This window comes from Lampetra planeri, chromosome 12, assembly GCF_965212315.1.
Source record: "Lampetra planeri chromosome 12, kcLamPlan1.2.h2, whole genome shotgun sequence".
Lineage (NCBI taxonomy): Eukaryota > Metazoa > Chordata > Hyperoartia > Petromyzontiformes > Petromyzontidae > Lampetra > Lampetra planeri.
Window position 1 is genome coordinate 15,416,402 of NC_136118.1, and position 18,616 is coordinate 15,435,017.

General features: G+C 48.3%; 2 protein-coding genes across 9 annotated transcripts in view; one reads left to right on the forward strand and one right to left on the reverse strand.

Annotated features, from left to right (window-relative positions):
* FRG1 (FSHD region gene 1) lies at nt 1-16,961 on the forward strand. Its single transcript, XM_078599703.1, has 9 exons — nt 1-150; nt 594-652; nt 8,373-8,495; nt 11,366-11,420; nt 12,217-12,328; nt 12,503-12,607; nt 14,211-14,302; nt 15,586-15,696; nt 16,726-16,961. Exons 1-9 carry the CDS (start codon nt 47-49, stop codon nt 16,763-16,765), a joined length of 801 nt encoding a protein of 266 aa, XP_078455829.1. The 5' UTR covers nt 1-46; the 3' UTR covers nt 16,766-16,961.
* Nucleotides 16,924-18,616, reverse strand: part of LOC144721776 (uncharacterized) — a 20,921-nt gene continuing 19,228 nt past the window's right edge. For 6 of the 8 annotated variants that reach the window (XM_078599686.1, XM_078599681.1, XM_078599687.1 and 3 more), the window contains one exon: nt 16,924-17,672. In XM_078599686.1, coding sequence (XP_078455812.1) covers nt 17,556-17,672 — 117 coding nt within the window. In that variant the 3' untranslated portion in view covers nt 16,924-17,555. The remainder of the gene's footprint in view (nt 17,673-18,616) is intronic. The other 2 variants (XM_078599682.1, XM_078599688.1) reach the window with 1 other exon arrangement.

Here is an 18,616-nt window from a genome sequence, read left to right on the forward strand (position 1 = left end):
CAATGGGCCACAGCGGATCGTTCGTCACCGATTCTAGACTCGGTAGATGGTCGTTATAACTCGATTCGATCCACAGAGGTCAACAATGGCGGAGTACGCGGGAGTGAGGAGCAGTCGCCTCGTCTTGAAGGGAGCGCGGAGCCACGGCGGGTGAGGGGGTCGGGGAGAGAGCGGCGAGGGTAGGGAGAAGGGTGGTGGAGAAGGGTGAGGGAGGTTAGCGAGGGGTGAGGGAGACAGGGTGGTGAGGGTAGGGGGGGTGAGACGACTCGTGCTGAAGGGGCTGGCGTGGCAGGCGAGAGTAGGAGACTGTGTCCATGTCGGGGTGTGCTGAACACGACGGGCTTGAGGAGGCAGAGTTCGCGATGTCTGCTCTTCCTCCTCCGTCGAAGGAGCGCACACTGCGGCGGGTCACTTTGTGGCCCACAGTCTGGGTTCTGTGGCCGCACGCGCACTGTGGCTTGTGTCTTTAATAAGCAGATGTTGCTCATCCCACTGTTGGTGTTCCGATGTTTGCTGCGTGTTTAGTGGCGCCTGGTTTATACAGAAGAAGACTTTGTACTGATTCTTGGTGGCTTGGGTTGTTTTGTTAACAGCCACAAGAAGAAAAAACAGAAGAAGAGAAAGGGGGACGAGGAGGAGGTGGACATCGTCGGTGCGTCGGGCGCTGATGCGGTGGGGGGCACGCTGACGCCTCGCAGCGAGAATGCCTGGGGTTGATGCCTGGGTTTCATTCCTGGGTTTCATTCCTGGGTTTGATGCCTGGGGTTGATGCCTGGGTTTCATTCCAGGGTTTGATGCCTGGGGTTGATGCCTGGGTTTGATTCCTGGGTTTCATTCCTGGGGTTGATGCCTGGGCTTGATGCCTGGGTTTCATTCCAGGGTTTGATGCCTGGGGTTGATGCCTGGGTTTCATTCCAGGGTTTCATTCCTGGGTTTGATGCCTGGGTTTGATTCCTGGGTTTCATTCCTCGGTTTGATGCCTGGGGTTGATGCCTGGGTTTCATTCCAGGGTTTGATGCCTGGGGTTGATGCCTGGGTTTGATGCCTGGGTTTCATTCCTGGGTTTCATTCCTGGGTTTGATGCCTGGGTTTCATTCCAGGGTTTGATGCCTGGGTTGATGCCTGGGTTTGATTCCTGGGTTTCATTCCTGGGGTTGATGCCTGGGCTTGATGCCTGGGTTTCATTCCAGGGTTTGATGCCTGGGTTGATGCCTGGGTTTGATTCCTGGGTTTCATTCCTGGGGTTGATGCCTGGGCTTGATGCCTGGGTTTCATTCCAGGGTTTCATTCCTGGGTTTGATGCCTGGGTTTGATTCCTGGGTTTCATTCCTCGGTTTGATGCCTGGGGTTGATGCCTGGGTTTCATTCCTCCGTTTTATTCCTGGGTCTGATGCCTGGGTTTTATGCCTGGGTTTCATTCCTGAGTTTCATTCCTGAGTTTGATGCCTGGGTTTCATTCCTGGGTTTGATGCCTGGGTTTGATGCCTGGGTTTCATTCCTCGGTTTCATTCCTGGGTTTCATTCCTGGGTTTGATGCCTGGGGTTGATGCCTGGGTTTAATTCCTGGGTTTCATTCCTGGGTTTCATTCCTGGGTTTGATGCCTGGGGTTGATGCCTGGGTTTCATTCCTGGGTTTGATTCCTGGGTCTGATGTCTGGGTTTTATGCCTGGGTTTCATTCCAGGGTTTCATTCCTGGGTTTGATGCCTGGGTTTGATTCCTGGGTTTCATTCCTCGGTTTGATGCCTGGGGTTGATGCCTGGGTTTCATTCCTCCGTTTTATTCCTGGGTCTGATGCCTGGGTTTTATGCCTGGGTTTCATTCCTGAGTTTCATTCCTGAGTTTGATGCCTGGGTTTCATTCCTGGGTTTGATGCCTGGGTTTGATGCCTGGGTTTCATTCCTCGGTTTCATTCCTGGGTTTCATTCCTGGGTTTGATGCCTGGGGTTGATGCCTGGGTTTAATTCCTGGGTTTCATTCCTGGGTTTCATTCCTGGGTTTGATGCCTGGGGTTGATGCCTGGGTTTCATTCCTGTGTTTGATTCCTGGGTCTGATGTCTGGGTTTTATGCCTGGGTTTCATTCCTGGGTTTCATTCCTGGGTTTCATTCCTGTGTTTGATGCCTGGGTTTCATTCCTGGGTTTCATTCCTGGGTTTGATGCCTGGGGTTGATGCCTGGGTTTCATTCCTGGGTTTGATGCCTGGGGTTGATGCCTGGGTTTCATTCCTGGGGTTGATACCTGGGTTTCATTCCTGGGGTTCTTTCCAGGGTTTCATTCCTGGGTTTGATGCCTGGGTTTCATTCCTGGGTTTGATGCCTGGGTTTGATTCCTGGGTTTCATTCCTCGGTTTGATGCCTGGGGTTGATGCCTGGGTTTCATTCCTGCGTTTCATTCCTGGGTCTGATGCCTGGGTTTTATGCCTGGGTTTCATTCCTGGGTTTCATTCCTGAGTTTGATGCCTGGGTTTCATTCCTGGGTTTCATTCCTGGGTTTGATGCCTGGGTTTCATGCCTGGGTTTCATTCCTCGGTTTCATTCCTGGGTTTCATTCCTGGGTTTGATGCCTGGGGTTGATGCCTGGGTTTCATTCCTGGGTTTGATTCCTGGGTTTGATTCCTGGGTCTGATGCCTGGGTTTTATGCCTGGGTTTCATTCCTGGGTTTCATTCCTGGGTTTCATTCCTGGGTTTGATGCCTGGGTTTCATTCCTGGGTTTGATGCCTGTGTTTTATGCCTGGGTTTCATTCCTGGGTTTGATGCCTGGGTTTCATTCCTCGGTTTGATGCCTGGGTTTCATTCCTGGGTTTGATTCCTGGGTTTGATTCCTGGGTTTCATTCCTGGGGTTGATGCCTGGGCTTGATGCCTGGGTTTCATTCCAGGGTTTCATTCCTGGGTTTGATGCCTGGGTTTGATTCCTGGGTTTCATTCCTCGGTTTGATGCCTGGGGTTGATGCCTGGGTTTCATTCCTCCGTTTCATTCCTGGGTCTGATGCCTGGGTTTTATGCCTGGGTTTCATTCCTGAGTTTCATTCCTGAGTTTGATGCCTGGGTTTCATTCCTGGGTTTCATTCCTGGGTTTGATGCCTGGGTTTCATTCCTCGTTTTCATTCCTGGGTTTCATTTCTGGGTTTGATGCCTGGGGTTGATGCCTGGGTTTAATTCCTGGGTTTCATTCCTGGGTTTCATTCCTGGGTTTGATGCCTGGGGTTGATGCCTGGGTTTCATTCCTGGGTTTGATTCCTGGGTCTGATGTCTGGGTTTTATGCCTGGGTTTCATTCCTGGGTTTCATTCCTGGGTTTGATGCCTGGGTTTCATTCCTGGGTTTCATTCCTGGGTTTGATGCCTGGGGTTGATGCCTGGGTTTCATTCCTGGGGTTGATACCTGGGTTTCATTCCTGGGTTTCATTCCAGGGTTTCATTCCTGGGTTTGATGCCTGGGGTTGATGCCTGGGGTTGATGCCTGGGTTTGATGCCTGGGTTTGATTCCTGGGTTTCATTCCTCGGTTTGATGCCTGGGGTTGATGCCTGGGTTTCATTCCTGCGTTTCATTCCTGGGTCTGATGCCTGGGTTTTATGCCTGGGTTTCATTCCTGGGTTTCATTCCTGAGTTTGATGCCTGGGTTTCATTCCTGGGTTTCATTCCTGGGTTTGATGCCTGGGTTTCATGCCTGGGTTTCATTCCTCGGTTTCATTCCTGGGTTTCATTCCTGGGTTTGATGCCTGGGGTTGATGCCTGGGTTTCATTCCTGGGTTTGATTCCTGGGTTTGATTCCTGGGTCTGATGCCTGGGTTTTATGCCTGGGTTTCATTCCTGCGTTTCATTCCTGGGTCTGATGCCTGGGTTTTATGCCTGGGTTTCATTCCTGGGTTTCATTCCTGAGTTTGATGCCTGGGTTTCATTCCTGGGTTTCATTCCTGAGTTTGATGCCTGGGTTTCATTCCTGGGTTTCATTCCTGGGTTTGATGCCTGGGTTTCATGCCTGGGTTTCATTCCTCGGTTTCATTCCTGGGTTTCATTCCTGGGTTTGATGCCTGGGGTTGATGCCTGGGTTTCATTCCTGGGTTTGATTCATGGGTTTGATTCCTGGGTCTGATGCCTGGGTTTTATGCCTGGGTTTGATTCCTGGGTTTCATTCCTGGGTTTGATGCCTGGGTTTCATTCCTGGGTTTCATTCCTGGGTTTGATGCCTGTGTTTGATGCCTGGGTTTCATTCCTGGGTTTGATGCCTGGGTTTCATTCCTCGGTTTGATGCCTGGGTTTCATTCCTGGGTTTGATTCCTGGGTTTCATTCCGGGGTTTCATTCCTCGGTTTGATGCCTGGGTTTGATTCCTGGGTTTCATTCCTCGGTTTGATGCCTGGGGTTGATGCCTGGGTTTCATTCCTCCGTTTTATTCCTGGGTCTGATGCCTGGGTTTTATGCCTGGGTTTCATTCCTGAGTTTCATTCCTGAGTTTGATGCCTGGGTTTCATTCCTGGGTTTGATGCCTGGGTTTGATGCCTGGGTTTCATTCCTCGGTTTCATTCCTGGGTTTCATTCCTGGGTTTGATGCCTGGGGTTGATGCCTGGGTTTAATTCCTGGGTTTCATTCCTGGGTTTCATTCCTGGGTTTGATGCCTGGGGTTGATGCCTGGGTTTCATTCCTGTGTTTGATTCCTGGGTCTGATGTCTGGGTTTTATGCCTGGGTTTCATTCCTGGGTTTCATTCCTGGGTTTCATTCCTGTGTTTGATGCCTGGGTTTCATTCCTGGGTTTCATTCCTGGGTTTGATGCCTGGGGTTGATGCCTGGGTTTCATTCCTGGGTTTGATGCCTGGGGTTGATGCCTGGGTTTCATTCCTGGGGTTGATACCTGGGTTTCATTCCTGGGGTTCTTTCCAGGGTTTCATTCCTGGGTTTGATGCCTGGGGTTGATGCCTGGGTTTCATTCCTGGGTTTGATGCCTGGGTTTGATTCCTGGGTTTCATTCCTCGGTTTGATGCCTGGGGTTGATGCCTGGGTTTCATTCCTGCGTTTCATTCCTGGGTCTGATGCCTGGGTTTTATGCCTGGGTTTCATTCCTGGGTTTCATTCCTGAGTTTGATGCCTGGGTTTCATTCCTGGGTTTCATTCCTGGGTTTGATGCCTGGGTTTCATGCCTGGGTTTCATTCCTCGGTTTCATTCCTGGGTTTCATTCCTGGGTTTGATGCCTGGGGTTGATGCCTGGGTTTCATTCCTGGGTTTGATTCCTGGATTTGATTCCTGGGTCTGATGCCTGGGTTTTATGCCTGGGTTTCATTCCTGGGTTTCATTCCTGGGTTTCATTCCTGGGTTTGATGCCTGGGTTTCATTCCTGGGTTTCATTCCTGGGTTTGATGCCTGTGTTTTATGCCTGGGTTTCATTCCTGGGTTTGATGCCTGGGTTTCATTCCTCGGTTTGATGCCTGGGTTTCATTCCTGGGTTTGATTCCTGGGTTTGATTCCTGGGTTTCATTCCTGGGGTTGATGCCTGGGCTTGATGCCTGGGTTTCATTCCAGGGTTTCATTCCTGGGTTTGATGCCTGGGTTTGATTCCTGGGTTTCATTCCTCGGTTTGATGCCTGGGGTTGATGCCTGGGTTTCATTCCTCCGTTTCATTCCTGGGTCTGATGCCTGGGTTTTATGCCTGGGTTTCATTCCTGAGTTTCATTCCTGAGTTTGATGCCTGGGTTTCATTCCTGGGTTTCATTCCTGGGTTTGATGCCTGGGTTTCATTCCTCGGTTTCATTCCTGGGTTTCATTTCTGGGTTTGATGCCTGGGGTTGATGCCTGGGTTTAATTCCTGGGTTTCATTCCTGGGTTTCATTCCTGGGTTTGATGCCTGGGGTTGATGCCTGGGTTTCATTCCTGGGTTTGATTCCTGGGTCTGATGTCTGGGTTTTATGCCTGGGTTTCATTCCTGGGTTTCATTCCTGGGTTTGATGCCTGGGTTTCATTCCTGGGTTTCATTCCTGGGTTTGATGCCTGGGGTTGATGCCTGGGTTTCATTCCTGGGGTTGATACCTGGGTTTCATTCCTGGGTTTCATTCCAGGGTTTCATTCCTGGGTTTGATGCCTGGGGTTGATGCCTGGGGTTGATGCCTGGGTTTGATGCCTGGGTTTGATTCCTGGGTTTCATTCCTCGGTTTGATGCCTGGGGTTGATGCCTGGGTTTCATTCCTGCGTTTCATTCCTGGGTCTGATGCCTGGGTTTTATGCCTGGGTTTCATTCCTGGGTTTCATTCCTGAGTTTGATGCCTGGGTTTCATTCCTGGGTTTCATTCCTGGGTTTGATGCCTGGGTTTCATGCCTGGGTTTCATTCCTCGGTTTCATTCCTGGGTTTCATTCCTGGGTTTGATGCCTGGGGTTGATGCCTGGGTTTCATTCCTGGGTTTGATTCCTGGGTTTGATTCCTGGGTCTGATGCCTGGGTTTTATGCCTGGGTTTCATTCCTGCGTTTCATTCCTGGGTCTGATGCCTGGGTTTTATGCCTGGGTTTCATTCCTGGGTTTCATTCCTGAGTTTGATGCCTGGGTTTCATTCCTGGGTTTCATTCCTGAGTTTGATGCCTGGGTTTCATTCCTGGGTTTCATTCCTGGGTTTGATGCCTGGGTTTCATGCCTGGGTTTCATTCCTCGGTTTCATTCCTGGGTTTCATTCCTGGGTTTGATGCCTGGGGTTGATGCCTGGGTTTCATTCCTGGGTTTGATTCATGGGTTTGATTCCTGGGTCTGATGCCTGGGTTTTATGCCTGGGTTTGATTCCTGGGTTTCATTCCTGGGTTTGATGCCTGGGTTTCATTCCTGGGTTTCATTCCTGGGTTTGATGCCTGTGTTTGATGCCTGGGTTTCATTCCTGGGTTTGATGCCTGGGTTTCATTCCTCGGTTTGATGCCTGGGTTTCATTCCTGGGTTTGATTCCTGGGTTTCATTCCGGGGTTTCATTCCTCGGTTTGATGCCTGGGGTTGATGCCTGGGTTTCATTCCTGCGTTTCATTCCTGGGTCTGATGCCTGGGTTTTATGCCTGGGTTTCATGCCTGGGTTTCATTCCTGGGTTTCATTCCTGAGTTTAATTCCTGAGTTTGATGCCTGGGTTTCATTCCTGGGTTTCATTCCTGGGTTTGATGCCTGGGTTTCATTCTTCGGTTTCATTCCTGGGTTTCATTCCTGGGTTTGATGCCTGGGGTTGATGCCTGGGTTTCATTCCTGGGTTTCATTCCTGGGTCTGATGCCTGGGTTTTATGTCTGGGTTTCATTCCTGGGTTTCATTCCTGGGTTTCATTCCTGGGTTTCATTCCTGGGTTTCATTCCTGGGTTTGATGCCTGTGTTTGATGCCTGGGTTTCATTCCTGGGTTTTATGCCTGGGTTTCATTCCTCGGTTTGATGCCTGGGTTTCATTCCTGGGTTTGATGCCTGGGTTTCATTCCTGGGTTTGATGCCTGGGTTTCATTCCTGGGTTTCATTCCTGGGTTTGATGCCTGTGTTTGATGCCTGGGTTTCATTCCTGGGTTTTATGCCTGGGTTTCATTCCTCGGTTTGATGCCTGGGTTTCATTCCTGGGTTTGATGCCTGGGTTTCATTCCTGGGTTTGATTCCTGGCGCGGGTGCCTTTCTGTGTGGAGTTTGAATGTTCTCCACCTGTTGTACATGGGCACACACACCGTAACTGGTATTGGCCAATCATCCTAGTGCTGAAAATTACCTACAAATTACACTCGGGATTACACACAGCGGTCGCAACATCTCTCCCAACTGCGACCACTTGCCAGGACCCTGATCAAAACGATTATTGAGACTTGGTGAGGCTTTCCTGGACGAATTCAGAATAAAAATGTGTCGTGCTTGTTAGAACACAGCCACTCTGCTGTGTTCATCAGTGTTGATCTTGCCGTATTCTGCCGATTGTAAGACACTTCCCTGCGTATTTCAAAGCAGATGTGTGGATGCGTCTTATGCTCTGTTGGTGTTTGTGACAATATTTGTCTAACTTTATTATTTACAATAATGTTATAATCTGGGGAATATGGTATGGTTTAAACAAAGGATAATATTTTCATAAAATATGTGCATGACAGACATGTAATGTTCTGGATGTCATATCGTCAACCACGACCTCTCCACTGCTGGATGAAGGCCTAACCAAGCTGTCGGAATTTCTCAGTTTTTCAAGACAACAATCGACGTAGCTCCTGCACCCTGCTGCTGCTGATGATCTCATCGTTCCCACCCCGTGGTGGTTACCCTTTTGGGTGGGTTCCCTTCTAATTCCACTCCTCGGCGAGTCTCGATCATCAACGATCACGAGCGGGATTTGAAACCGGTTGAAAGTTCTAAGACCGAGTGACGTTTACTTAAAATGTGTGTGCACACAGACGGCTGGTGGACTGTTTCCTGCGTCTCCCAAATCACGGGTTCCGTCTGTATTGAGATGGGGTCTGGGACGTACATCCAAGCCCTGGACAATGGGCTCTTCACACTTGGAGCACCGCACACAGGTACGTCGTGATATTTATTTCTACGTGAAAAGATATCTTTGTATTTCTAGATTTGAAGCTTTCGTGACTGCAAGGAATCATCTTCTTAGGTTTTTTCGGTAAAGTCACGTAGAAAGTAAAATAAAATAAAAACAAAAATCACGACGTTTCGGAGGCAACACAAGTCTCCGTCATCAGGTGGGACCGTCACAGCCAGATTAGCTGTATCAAGTGAGGCAATGATTCAAGATGTAATCCCTTAAAAGCGAGTTGAGGGGGGAGGGAGAGGGAGGGGGGAGCTCATCAGACTATGGTAGCCAATGAAAGGAAAGTATCGGGAGGGAGGGGGGGCGAGGCCAAAAGGGTGGGCGATGGACGTGGAAGCGCTTGTGCCCAAGCGGCCAATTACTGCACACGCCAACACAATGGAGCGATTGTGCGCAAGCGGCCAGCCACTGCACCCGCCAACACAATGGGCAGAGAGGAGGAGGGGGAGGTCTAATATACATGATAGACAAAAGAACGAAAATGATGATGGGTACAAACTTAGGGGGAGCTCATCAGACTATGGTAGCCAATGAATGGAACGTATCGGGAGGGAGGGGGGGGGGCGGGGGGGGGGGGATGAGGCCAAAGGGTGGGCGACGGACGTGGAAGCGCTTGTGCGCAAGCGGCCAATTACTGCACACGCCAACACAATGGAGAGAGAGGGGGAGTGGGGGGTCTGATACACATGATAGACAAAAGAACGAAAATGCCCATGTTTATACCAATGCTGGCTGAACAATGAAGAAAGTACTGTTAAAATAACTGGGGATGTTAACACTCGGTAAAGTACAGTAAAATAGTGCCTGTCAGATAAGATGGTCCAAAAAATTTGTGATTAAGTCTTTTTTGCGTGGTTGATAACATCTTTCCAATGATTACTAAGTTTGTACCCATCATCACGGTTGAAATTATGTCTGTGTTTGTATATTTGTATGGCTTCGTGTACAAACCTTTCGAAGCCATACAAATATACAAACACAGACATAATTTCAACCGTGATGATGGGTACAAACTTAGTAATCATTGGAAAGATGTTATCAACCACGCAAAAAAGACTTAATCACAAATTTTTTGGACCATCTTATCTGACAGGCACTATTTTACTGTACTTTACCGAGTGTTAACATCCCCAGTTATTTTAACAGTACTTTCTTCATTGTTCAGCCAGCATTGGTATAAACATGGGCATTTTCGTTCTTTTGTCTATCATGTGTATCAGACCCCCCACTCCCCCTCTCTCTCCATTGTGTTGGCGTGTGCAGTAATTGGCCGCTTGCGCACAAGCGCTTCCACGTCCGTCGCCCACCCTTTGGCCTCATCCCCCCCCCCCGCCCCCCCCCCTCCCTCCCGATACGTTCCATTCATTGGCTACCATAGTCTGATGAGCTCCCCCTAAGTTTGTACCCATCATCATTTTCGTTCTTTTGTCTATCATGTATATTAGACCTCCCCCTCCTCCTCTCTGCCCATTGTGTTGGCGGGTGCAGTGGCTGGCCGCTTGCGCACAATCGCTCCATTGTGTTGGCGTGTGCAGTAATTGGCCGCTTGGGCACAAGCGCTTCCACGTCCATCGCCCACCCTTTTGGCCTCGCCCCCCCTCCCTCCCGATACTTTCCTTTCATTGGCTACCATAGTCTGATGAGCTCCCCCCTCCCTCTCCCTCCCCCCTCAACTCGCTTTTAAGGGATTACATCTTGAATCATTGCCTCACTTGATACAGCTAATCTGGCTGTGACGGTCCCACCTGATGACGGAGACTTGTGTTGCCTCCGAAACGTCGTGATTTTTGTTTTTATTTTATTTTACTTTCTACGTGACTTTACCGAAAAAACCTAAGAAGATCTTTGTATTTGCCTGGGAGAATAAAGACTCTATAATGGATCGAAGTTGCCGCTCGACCCCTGCGCTTTCTGCAAAAGGAGAAAGTGGTTCCGTGCTACGGTAATACAGGACAGCATATTCTGTGGCTTTCATCGTACAAGCCCTCGTTAGAAATATCAGTAATAATCGGTCATTGTCTATCCATTGTTGGATGAAGGACTAGTCACGCCATCACCATCCCTCTCGGTCCAATCTTTTTCTGATTTTGTGGAGCTAAACGAGCAGCTACCCACCCACAAAGACCCATTGACTCGCATGTATGTATAATGTTGAACATCTTTCAGACCATACATAGCCAACCGTTCTCATCGGATGTGCATGAAGACCGAGACACCCAAATGGAGACCCGCAGACTTGTATCGCTAACAGAGTCGGGGTGGTTTGGGTTGTGGAGGAGGAGGAAGGTGCAATGGTGTGTGTGGAGTGGCTGCTTGTGGGTGGGAAGCCAGTGCAGTGAGGCCAGCACTGGGAGGACCTGTGGAAGAGCGAGATTTCTCTGTTGTATTTCTAATTTAGGGCTGCAGGGTGTGGCACAGTGGTAACACTTGTGCCTCACAGCTCGATGGACCTGGGTTTGATTCCATGTCTTGGGCACCTTTCTGTGTCGAGTTTGTATGTTTGTCCTCTGTTCTGAATGGTTTCCTCTGGGATCCCCAATTTCCTGCCACTGCAAGAAAATCCTCATCCAATGGAACTTATATTGGTAAAGCAACCTAATACTGACAAATGACCTGCAAATTACTCAATTGGATTACACCTAGCAAGCAACATTTCCCCTTACTGTGAAAACTTGGCAGGGCCCTCCTGAAAAAGTGTTTAGTTTTCCTGAGTGAACAGAAATAACAAAAAAGACAAGTGGTTTTAAGGATGTGCTGCGTTCACCTTGATGTGCTTCCCATGTCGGTTGTTTTGTTGCCCCTGGGCACCCGTCAATGAGTGGTGTGCATCTGCGAATGTTTCAGACGATGGCCCATCACCCCCTGAGCAGTTCACAGCCGTCAAGCTGTCTGACACCAGGTGATCTGTCCATCATTGCTCTGCAGCACTCGCATACACTTTATGGTGGTGGCTACGCTGCACGTGACTGTCGTCCAACGATGTGGAGGCAGCTGCAAGGGTTGTTGGATCACCACACCAATGTTGTCAAGCTCCCATCCTGTGGGCGTCAAGGAGGAGCCGTACCTTGGCTCTCTGCCAGGAGAAGGCGGTACAGCGAATTTTGGACTCCACCTGTTGTGGGATGGAGTGTTCCCCCTTGCATGCATGAGGTTTTTCCGGGTGTTCGGATTTCCTCAACACATTAATTGGCCGATAAGACCATAATATATGTAGAGGAGTGCAGAGCTTCGGGGGGGCTACTTTGGTGCCGACCCAGTGTTCGCAAGTTTGCCCCTTGTTGCAGAGCTTTGTGGTTCGAATTTAGCAGGCGTCCCTGGTTATTACTGCAGTGTATTAACCATATAATACTACATGCTGTCTACTTCACAGTGGCCGTTAGAGATCCAGTGATGCCATTCAAAAAGAGTACGCCGTTGTGTGCTGGCGTCGTCCAGATTTACCTTTTTTTAATAACCCGCAAATTACTCAATTGGGATTTCACGCTGCAACTTGTCACCCCCCTGCTCGCAGACAAATGCCCACTTGCAAACCATGCGCTGTCGCCCTGCGCCACACGGGGACAGCTGCCACTGGGGGGGATCCCCTTGGAACGGTTAAGATGAGACGTGACGTATCGCCCTTTGTGATCCTGAGGCATTTAAGCAACACTCTATATATGCAATGGTTATAATGACTTAATGTGTCGTCGCTGCAGGATAGCGTTGAAGTCTGGCTACGGGAAGTACCTGGGAGTGAGCGATGGTGTGGTGGTGGGGCGAGCTGACGCCATCGGTTCCCGCGAGCAGTGGGAGCCCATCTTTCAAGACGTATGGGCGTTGCACACACACACACACACGCGCGTGTCCACATGTACTGTGTGTACTGGATCATGCGCATCAAGAGCCGTATGGTACTCAGCCGAGGGGGCCCTTGTGGTGCTGGACTTCATTGGCGCTACTCGCTAACAGCACTTTCGCTGACAGCCCTGTGAAATCTTTTAGGGGAAGTTGGCCTTGCTTGCGGCGAACGGCAGCTTCGTTGGTGTGAATGACGTTGGAGACATCGTCGCTGCGAGCTGCACGGCCTCCGATGAGCACATCGTCAAGGTAAGCCGCCCGCGTGGTGTGTATGTATCTTAAATCTACCAGTGGGGACACGAAAAACGCTTTTCTTTACCATTGGAAATTATTATTAAGGCTTGGTGTCCTGTCCGGACCATGAAGAATGATTATCTTTTTTCATATCAGTCATAACGTTTTTTGGGGTAGATTGCATAAATGTGAATGTGGTGTAAACCCACCTCCACCCAACATGGCCAATTAAGGTTTGTCACGTGAACAAAACATGCCAATTGGTGAGTACTTGAGCACACCGGCGTGTTGGAGAGTAAACCTGCAACATCTACAATGAGAGAAAACAACGTTTCGCTTGTGATTACAACCAGCTTCAGGCGGTTGCCATAGTTGTGAAGAAGTATGTTTCCGGTCTTAAACAGAGGAAGGTCATCCCATCACTGTGCACCTACCAAGTGTGAAGAACCCAGGAGGGTTAAAAGCCGACGTTACATTATTTAATATCGCCATTGAAGCCGGGACACAATAACAGCCGAGTAGTTCCCACTCGAGTCACAGGCTGGCTTAAACCCTACAAAGGGAATCCAAAGGTCCTACCCCATACTCCAGGCTCTTCTCTATAAGCTGTCTTGACTTAAAGGTCGAATTACTCGAGCTACTCCGTGGTCTCAAGCCACAACCTAATTTCCTTTCTCTTTTCTGTCTAATTATTTAACATATTCAGCAATCTACTGGCAAATACCTTAACTGGACTGCTCAACAGACACATCCCCATCCTTGCTTGCTCTATCTATGTGCTATACAGGAGGGCCATTTCACAAAACGTAGCCTATTATGGCATTTTCTATTAAGGCCCACAGTGTTAGATATTGTGCTTTTGCACCACTACCAATGCAGCAGCTTCACTTATTTTGTTCCCTAATCTGTCATCCAAATATATTTGGTGAGGAACTGTAGGTGATAGAAAGATTTGTGGACATCACCTTACCCCTGAGAGGTTGTTGGATTCGTGGACAAAAATTATTTGAGTTTAATAAATGAAGCAAACTCCTCTTCTCTCTCGCAGGTTTAGCTATTGCGGTTTTATAGTTTGGCACCAAATCTATTGAGGTGCAGTTCGCATCGTAACTGCACTGCTCGCAATGATGATGCTGCTGCTGCGGAACAACACACGTGTGCCGTCTTGTCTCCCAGGCGGCCCATCACGGGTCCTAGGTCACGTGGTGTTCCCAGCCTCCAATAGGGAGGCAGTGGGGGCCAGCCGCCGGCGATTTTCTTCTTGTAGTGTATAGTTCTGGAAACGGATACTTGTACAGTATTGTACACTACATAAAACATAGGTATATAAAATACATTTACCGTACAAGTTATATTTAACACTAGAAATTAATAAAAATGTATATTCAAAATACGTGTTTAATGTTTGGGTTGTTGTAGGATAACATTAAACAAGAGGGGTGCCTTTTGAGTTTGCACATCGTGGATTTGCTGATTGTGGCTATTTCAAGAATGTAACCAGACCCGTGATGGGCAAGCGTTTGGTGTACCCATATCATTGGAGCAAGTGTAGATGCCCAATATTGATAACTACCTCAAGTATCTTGCACACCGCATCATACGGCTACGTTTCACGTAGGTGCGTTCGAGTGCAGAGAGACAGACTGCTCCAAAGGACGGCCTCACGGCTGAAGACCGGGGAAACCTGAAGCACTGTGAAGTCAACTATGTGTAAGTGACCGCTGCCTGCCTGCTGCACCGCTGACCAGGCCACGTGGGGCAATGTTAGTATCCTCATACCCTTGTTTGTTATGCTTCTGAGCCAGCTGGCCAAGATTGGGCAAAACCTAGCCCACTCTTTACCCAGCTAATTGGAGAGCAGCACATCTTGTGATTTTAACATAACATAAAACGAACAATAACATATTTAAGAATCACATAGACAAACGTTATATATACTATTAAAAACATTAATTTAAAAAAAATGTCCAACTTAAAATCTCGTCAAAGGTCCTCAAACTATCCGCGACACTGTCCCAGTGCCCAACCAAGCGATTATTTAATTTAAAACCGCGAGCCAGCACCGCTACATGCGTGGTGCTGAGCTGGTGTGGATGTTCCTTAATCGTAGCAAATAATTCTACAGGCAAATATTTAGTGAAAATATTTGGATGACAGGGTGGCAACGTGCAGTAGGTGGCAGTCGACCCTCATGGCAATAAGGGCCTTGGTTGGATTCCCGACTGGTGTCTTTCTGCGTGGAGTTTGGGAGTTTTCTCCCTCTGCTCAGCATGGGTTTCCACTGGGTTCTCTGATTTCCTGCCATAGCTAAAACACAAAATGTTTTTGTGTGTTGCATTCCCATCAGTGAGCTCCTCCGGCAGCTAAAGCTGCGTTGGCTGGCCTACATAGCCCGCATGTCCAGCCATCGTATGCCCAAGCAGCTTATATTTGGCCGGATAGAGGGGGGTAAACGGGCATGGCACGGGCCGGAGAAGGGATGGAATGATGCTGCACAGGAGGATGTGGAGCTGAGTGGACTTGCCGAAGACTGGTAGCGCCAGTGTCAAGATCGGCCTCTGTGTAAGAGGCTCGTGAAGGAAGCTACTGGGAAGTTGTAGGTAGTCGCCCTCCAACAACAGCGTAGGGCAGAGGAGTGACGTTCATAACGAGCGGAGCGCCAGGCAGCTAAAACGCAGCAAGTTGGTACAGCAGGGGGCACAGGTGGTGCATCTGCCAGTCGTCTCAGTCAGTCAAGCATGGCACCTGAGTCTGTTCCGTGACTTCCTGTCAGCGGACCTTCGACACTTCACGTGGCTTCATAGTTCATATTATGAACCGTGAACCAAACCCTAGTTTTCCCTGCAATGCTTTTGAGTTTGTGGAGCGCAGATTTGTCGATTACGGCTATTTTCCAGAACGCAACCCCCACGATGGGCAATTTGCTGTATTTTCACATCCGAGGAGATTAAATGACAGTTGTGATTTCCGTGTGCGTGGACACATTTTTCCAGAAAGAAGTTTCAGAGTTTTCAAGACCGCAGATTGCGTGTAAGCGAGGAAGACAAGGAGGGCCTCAAACGTGCCCGCAAAGACGGCTCCTTGCACGAGACGCTACTGGACCGGTGAGAGGAATGCAACTTGGGTATTAACTCGGATAGCCGCTTGGACATGGAACAATCTCCCAGTCACACTATGGCATGCCGCCAGTCTCACCTTGAGTAAACATTAATTGAAACAGCACATTTGCAATTGTAAAAGCTAGAGAGCATTTATATATGAGCTAGCTGTGTACGCATTTAAAATAATGGAGTGTTACATCTTTGGCTGGGTATGATGTTCAATGTATAATGGGTGCAAGAATACAGGAGGTGTTAAGATGTTTAAACGCCAAGTAGACACCTATTGCAAGGCTGCATCAATTCTGCATTCACTACACATGCTTGTGGTAAAACATGCAAACAACCATGCGTTCAGGATAATGTACACATCGTCCTACAAACTGGCTGACCTACACCAGAGGCAGCCTCCTCCTTATGGCCTTATCTCACCAATGTTAGACTGGTGTTTTTAATAATTTTCATACCAGCAAAAAGGGTTCCATAGATATAATAGGTGTGATGTTCAATGTAGAAGTTCTTACTGTGTAAGTTATAGATCTGAAGAGTGTTATACACATGTCATTATGTGCCGTATACTATGTGTATATGTGTGAGTGTATGTGGGGAGTGGTGGGGCAATGGTGAGTGCGCTGTGCTACAACTCCGGTGACCCGAGATTGATTGCTGCTCATGGCCAACATCAGTGACGATTATCTGAACCGGTCCCTGGCCTCCGAGGTCAACTCTGCCTCAAATGAGTAGCTGGTGCAGTCTGTAAACATCGCCAGTATGGAGACAAAAGCGGGCGGGTGTGGTACAAGCCACCCACCCCTCGCTACCAGCAATTGCCCCAAAAGTCTGGAAGCTATAGGGGGGGATCTTTGTGTTTGTGTATGTCGTTGTATAAGCGCCATTACATACATGTTGTCTATGCATCTATTAGGTGATACACTGGATACCCTTGCAAAGTGAATTTAAAGCTGGCACCGCAGCACCCATGGATTCTACTCATAAAGAGAATCAACTAAAGTTGACGTTTCTTTTCCTTTGCAGACGCTCCAAGATGAAGGCGGATCGTTACTGCAAGATGTAGCGTGTGGAGGCTGGCGCTGCGCCTGTGCCCAGGGGATGTGCGTTTGAAAGGGAGTCTTTGTCATTGCCTGTGCCGTACCCGACGCGCGATAGGGAAACGTTGTTCCGTACACACGCCCACATTACGATGATTGCCATTCATTGTCACCATTGCGCCGGTGATTTAACAATGTTTATTAAAAAAAGTTTTAGATGGAGCTCTTATTGTTCATTACACTTCCAAATATTAACTTGTTACATATTCTCACTTCCACGCGAACACGAAGTGTAAATGCTATTTTTAACTCCAGCAATTGGCACTGAACCACCACCGCCACCACCTTATCTTATCGAGTAATATATCAGTGCCTGAATTCAAGGCGCTTTACAACAATGATAAAATTGTACGTAAAATTATAGTGGTTGAACTAAAAAGTGGGGTTATTGAAAGTGGTGTTGTGGTGATATGACACGTCGGAGTGGTTAAGGAAGGGTTGGGGTAGTGATAGGCCTGTCGTAGCTTGGGGGCTGAGACGGGGTAGCAGGAGCAGGATGGGCGAGGGGACAAGAGATGGAGGAGGTTGTTGTAAGGGAGGAACGGAAGCTGCAGGTTGTGATGGTGGTGAAGATGGTCGCTGTGTGCTGCAGGGGGTTCAGGAAGGAGAGTGAGACTAGGTGCTTTCCCCATGTCCTACAATTGGACGGTGAATTCAAACAATTATGAGATTGATCACACATCAAAGGCATCATTGTTAGCAGAATCATGACAAACAGGAATTGTATTTTCTAAAGTAAAAATCAAAGTGATGAGGTCATGGTATATCATCTTCATGGCTCTGAGAGCAGTGAAGTTGCGTTTTTTCTCCTGCGCCGTCTTGACTTGTCTTGGCCGTCAACTGTAAAGTTGCTCTCCCCCTCTGCACACCGCACTGACGCATGAACATTGGTCAAGACTGCTGTATCCATTACGCGTGCATCTCACATCCGTCTTGTGCCTTGGCGGCACTAGGTGACTCCACACCAGCACTTAAGTCGGGACATTAATCTGCGAGTAGTGGACGATGATTGCTGCTCTGTGTACTATAATCCCAATTGAGTCCAGCATGATAATCAGTGAAACTGCAACTTCAGTTGAATTCAAACAATTGCTCTATGATTGTTATTTTATCTATGGGACCCTTTTTTATGGTATTAAGATGATAAAAAAATAGGCTTTACCCTTTCCACCAATATGTTCACACACCAAATAGACACCTTTCACAAGGCATCAAGTCTGCATTAACCACGCATCATGCTCGTGGTAAACATGAAAATATGCTTAGATAATGTATGCATTGTCTTTGAAACCGATTGGCCTACACCAGAGATATAACTGCTCGACCAGAGCCATTCATGCTTTGATATTTGCATTCTCTTTGTGCTGTCCACATTTTGACATTCTCAGGTCTCACACTGGTGAGACAAGGCCAGAAAGGAGGCTGACTGGTGTAGGCCCGTCAGTTTGAAGGATAATGCGTACATGTTTATGAAATAATGTTTGCATATTTTACCACAAGCATGTGTGGTGAATACAGACTTGATGCAGCCTGGCATTAGGTCTACTTGGTGTTTGAACATCTTAACACCTATATTCTTGCAAGAAGGGGTAAAGCCGATTGTAATGTTTACATACAGTATTTTGGTTGCACGATACATCATACACAAGAATATCCTCTGAGACATTCAGAGCTACTGCCACGAAGGCAATAGCTTTGAAAAGTTATTGATTTACCACCTCTGCTGCTTCACGACCGGACAGGAAGAGGCTTGATCGGCAGAGCGAGTGGCTCACAATCTGCAAGGTTGCGAGGTCAAATCCTGATTTGAGGTGGAC

What these genes read in the sequence shown, in the direction of transcription:
- FRG1 (XM_078599703.1), top strand. Translation starts at nt 47, where the DNA reads ATGGTCGTTATAACTCGATTCGATCCACAGAGGTCAACAATGGCGGAG. An exon ending in GGAGGAGGTGGACATCGTCG is followed by an intron (nt 653 to 8,372) that starts GTGCGTCGGGCG and finishes GTGTGCACACAG; the next exon opens with ACGGCTGGTGGACTGTTTCC. An exon ending in GGGAGCCCATCTTTCAAGAC is followed by an intron (nt 12,329 to 12,502) that starts GTATGGGCGTTG and finishes GAAATCTTTTAG; the next exon opens with GGGAAGTTGGCCTTGCTTGC.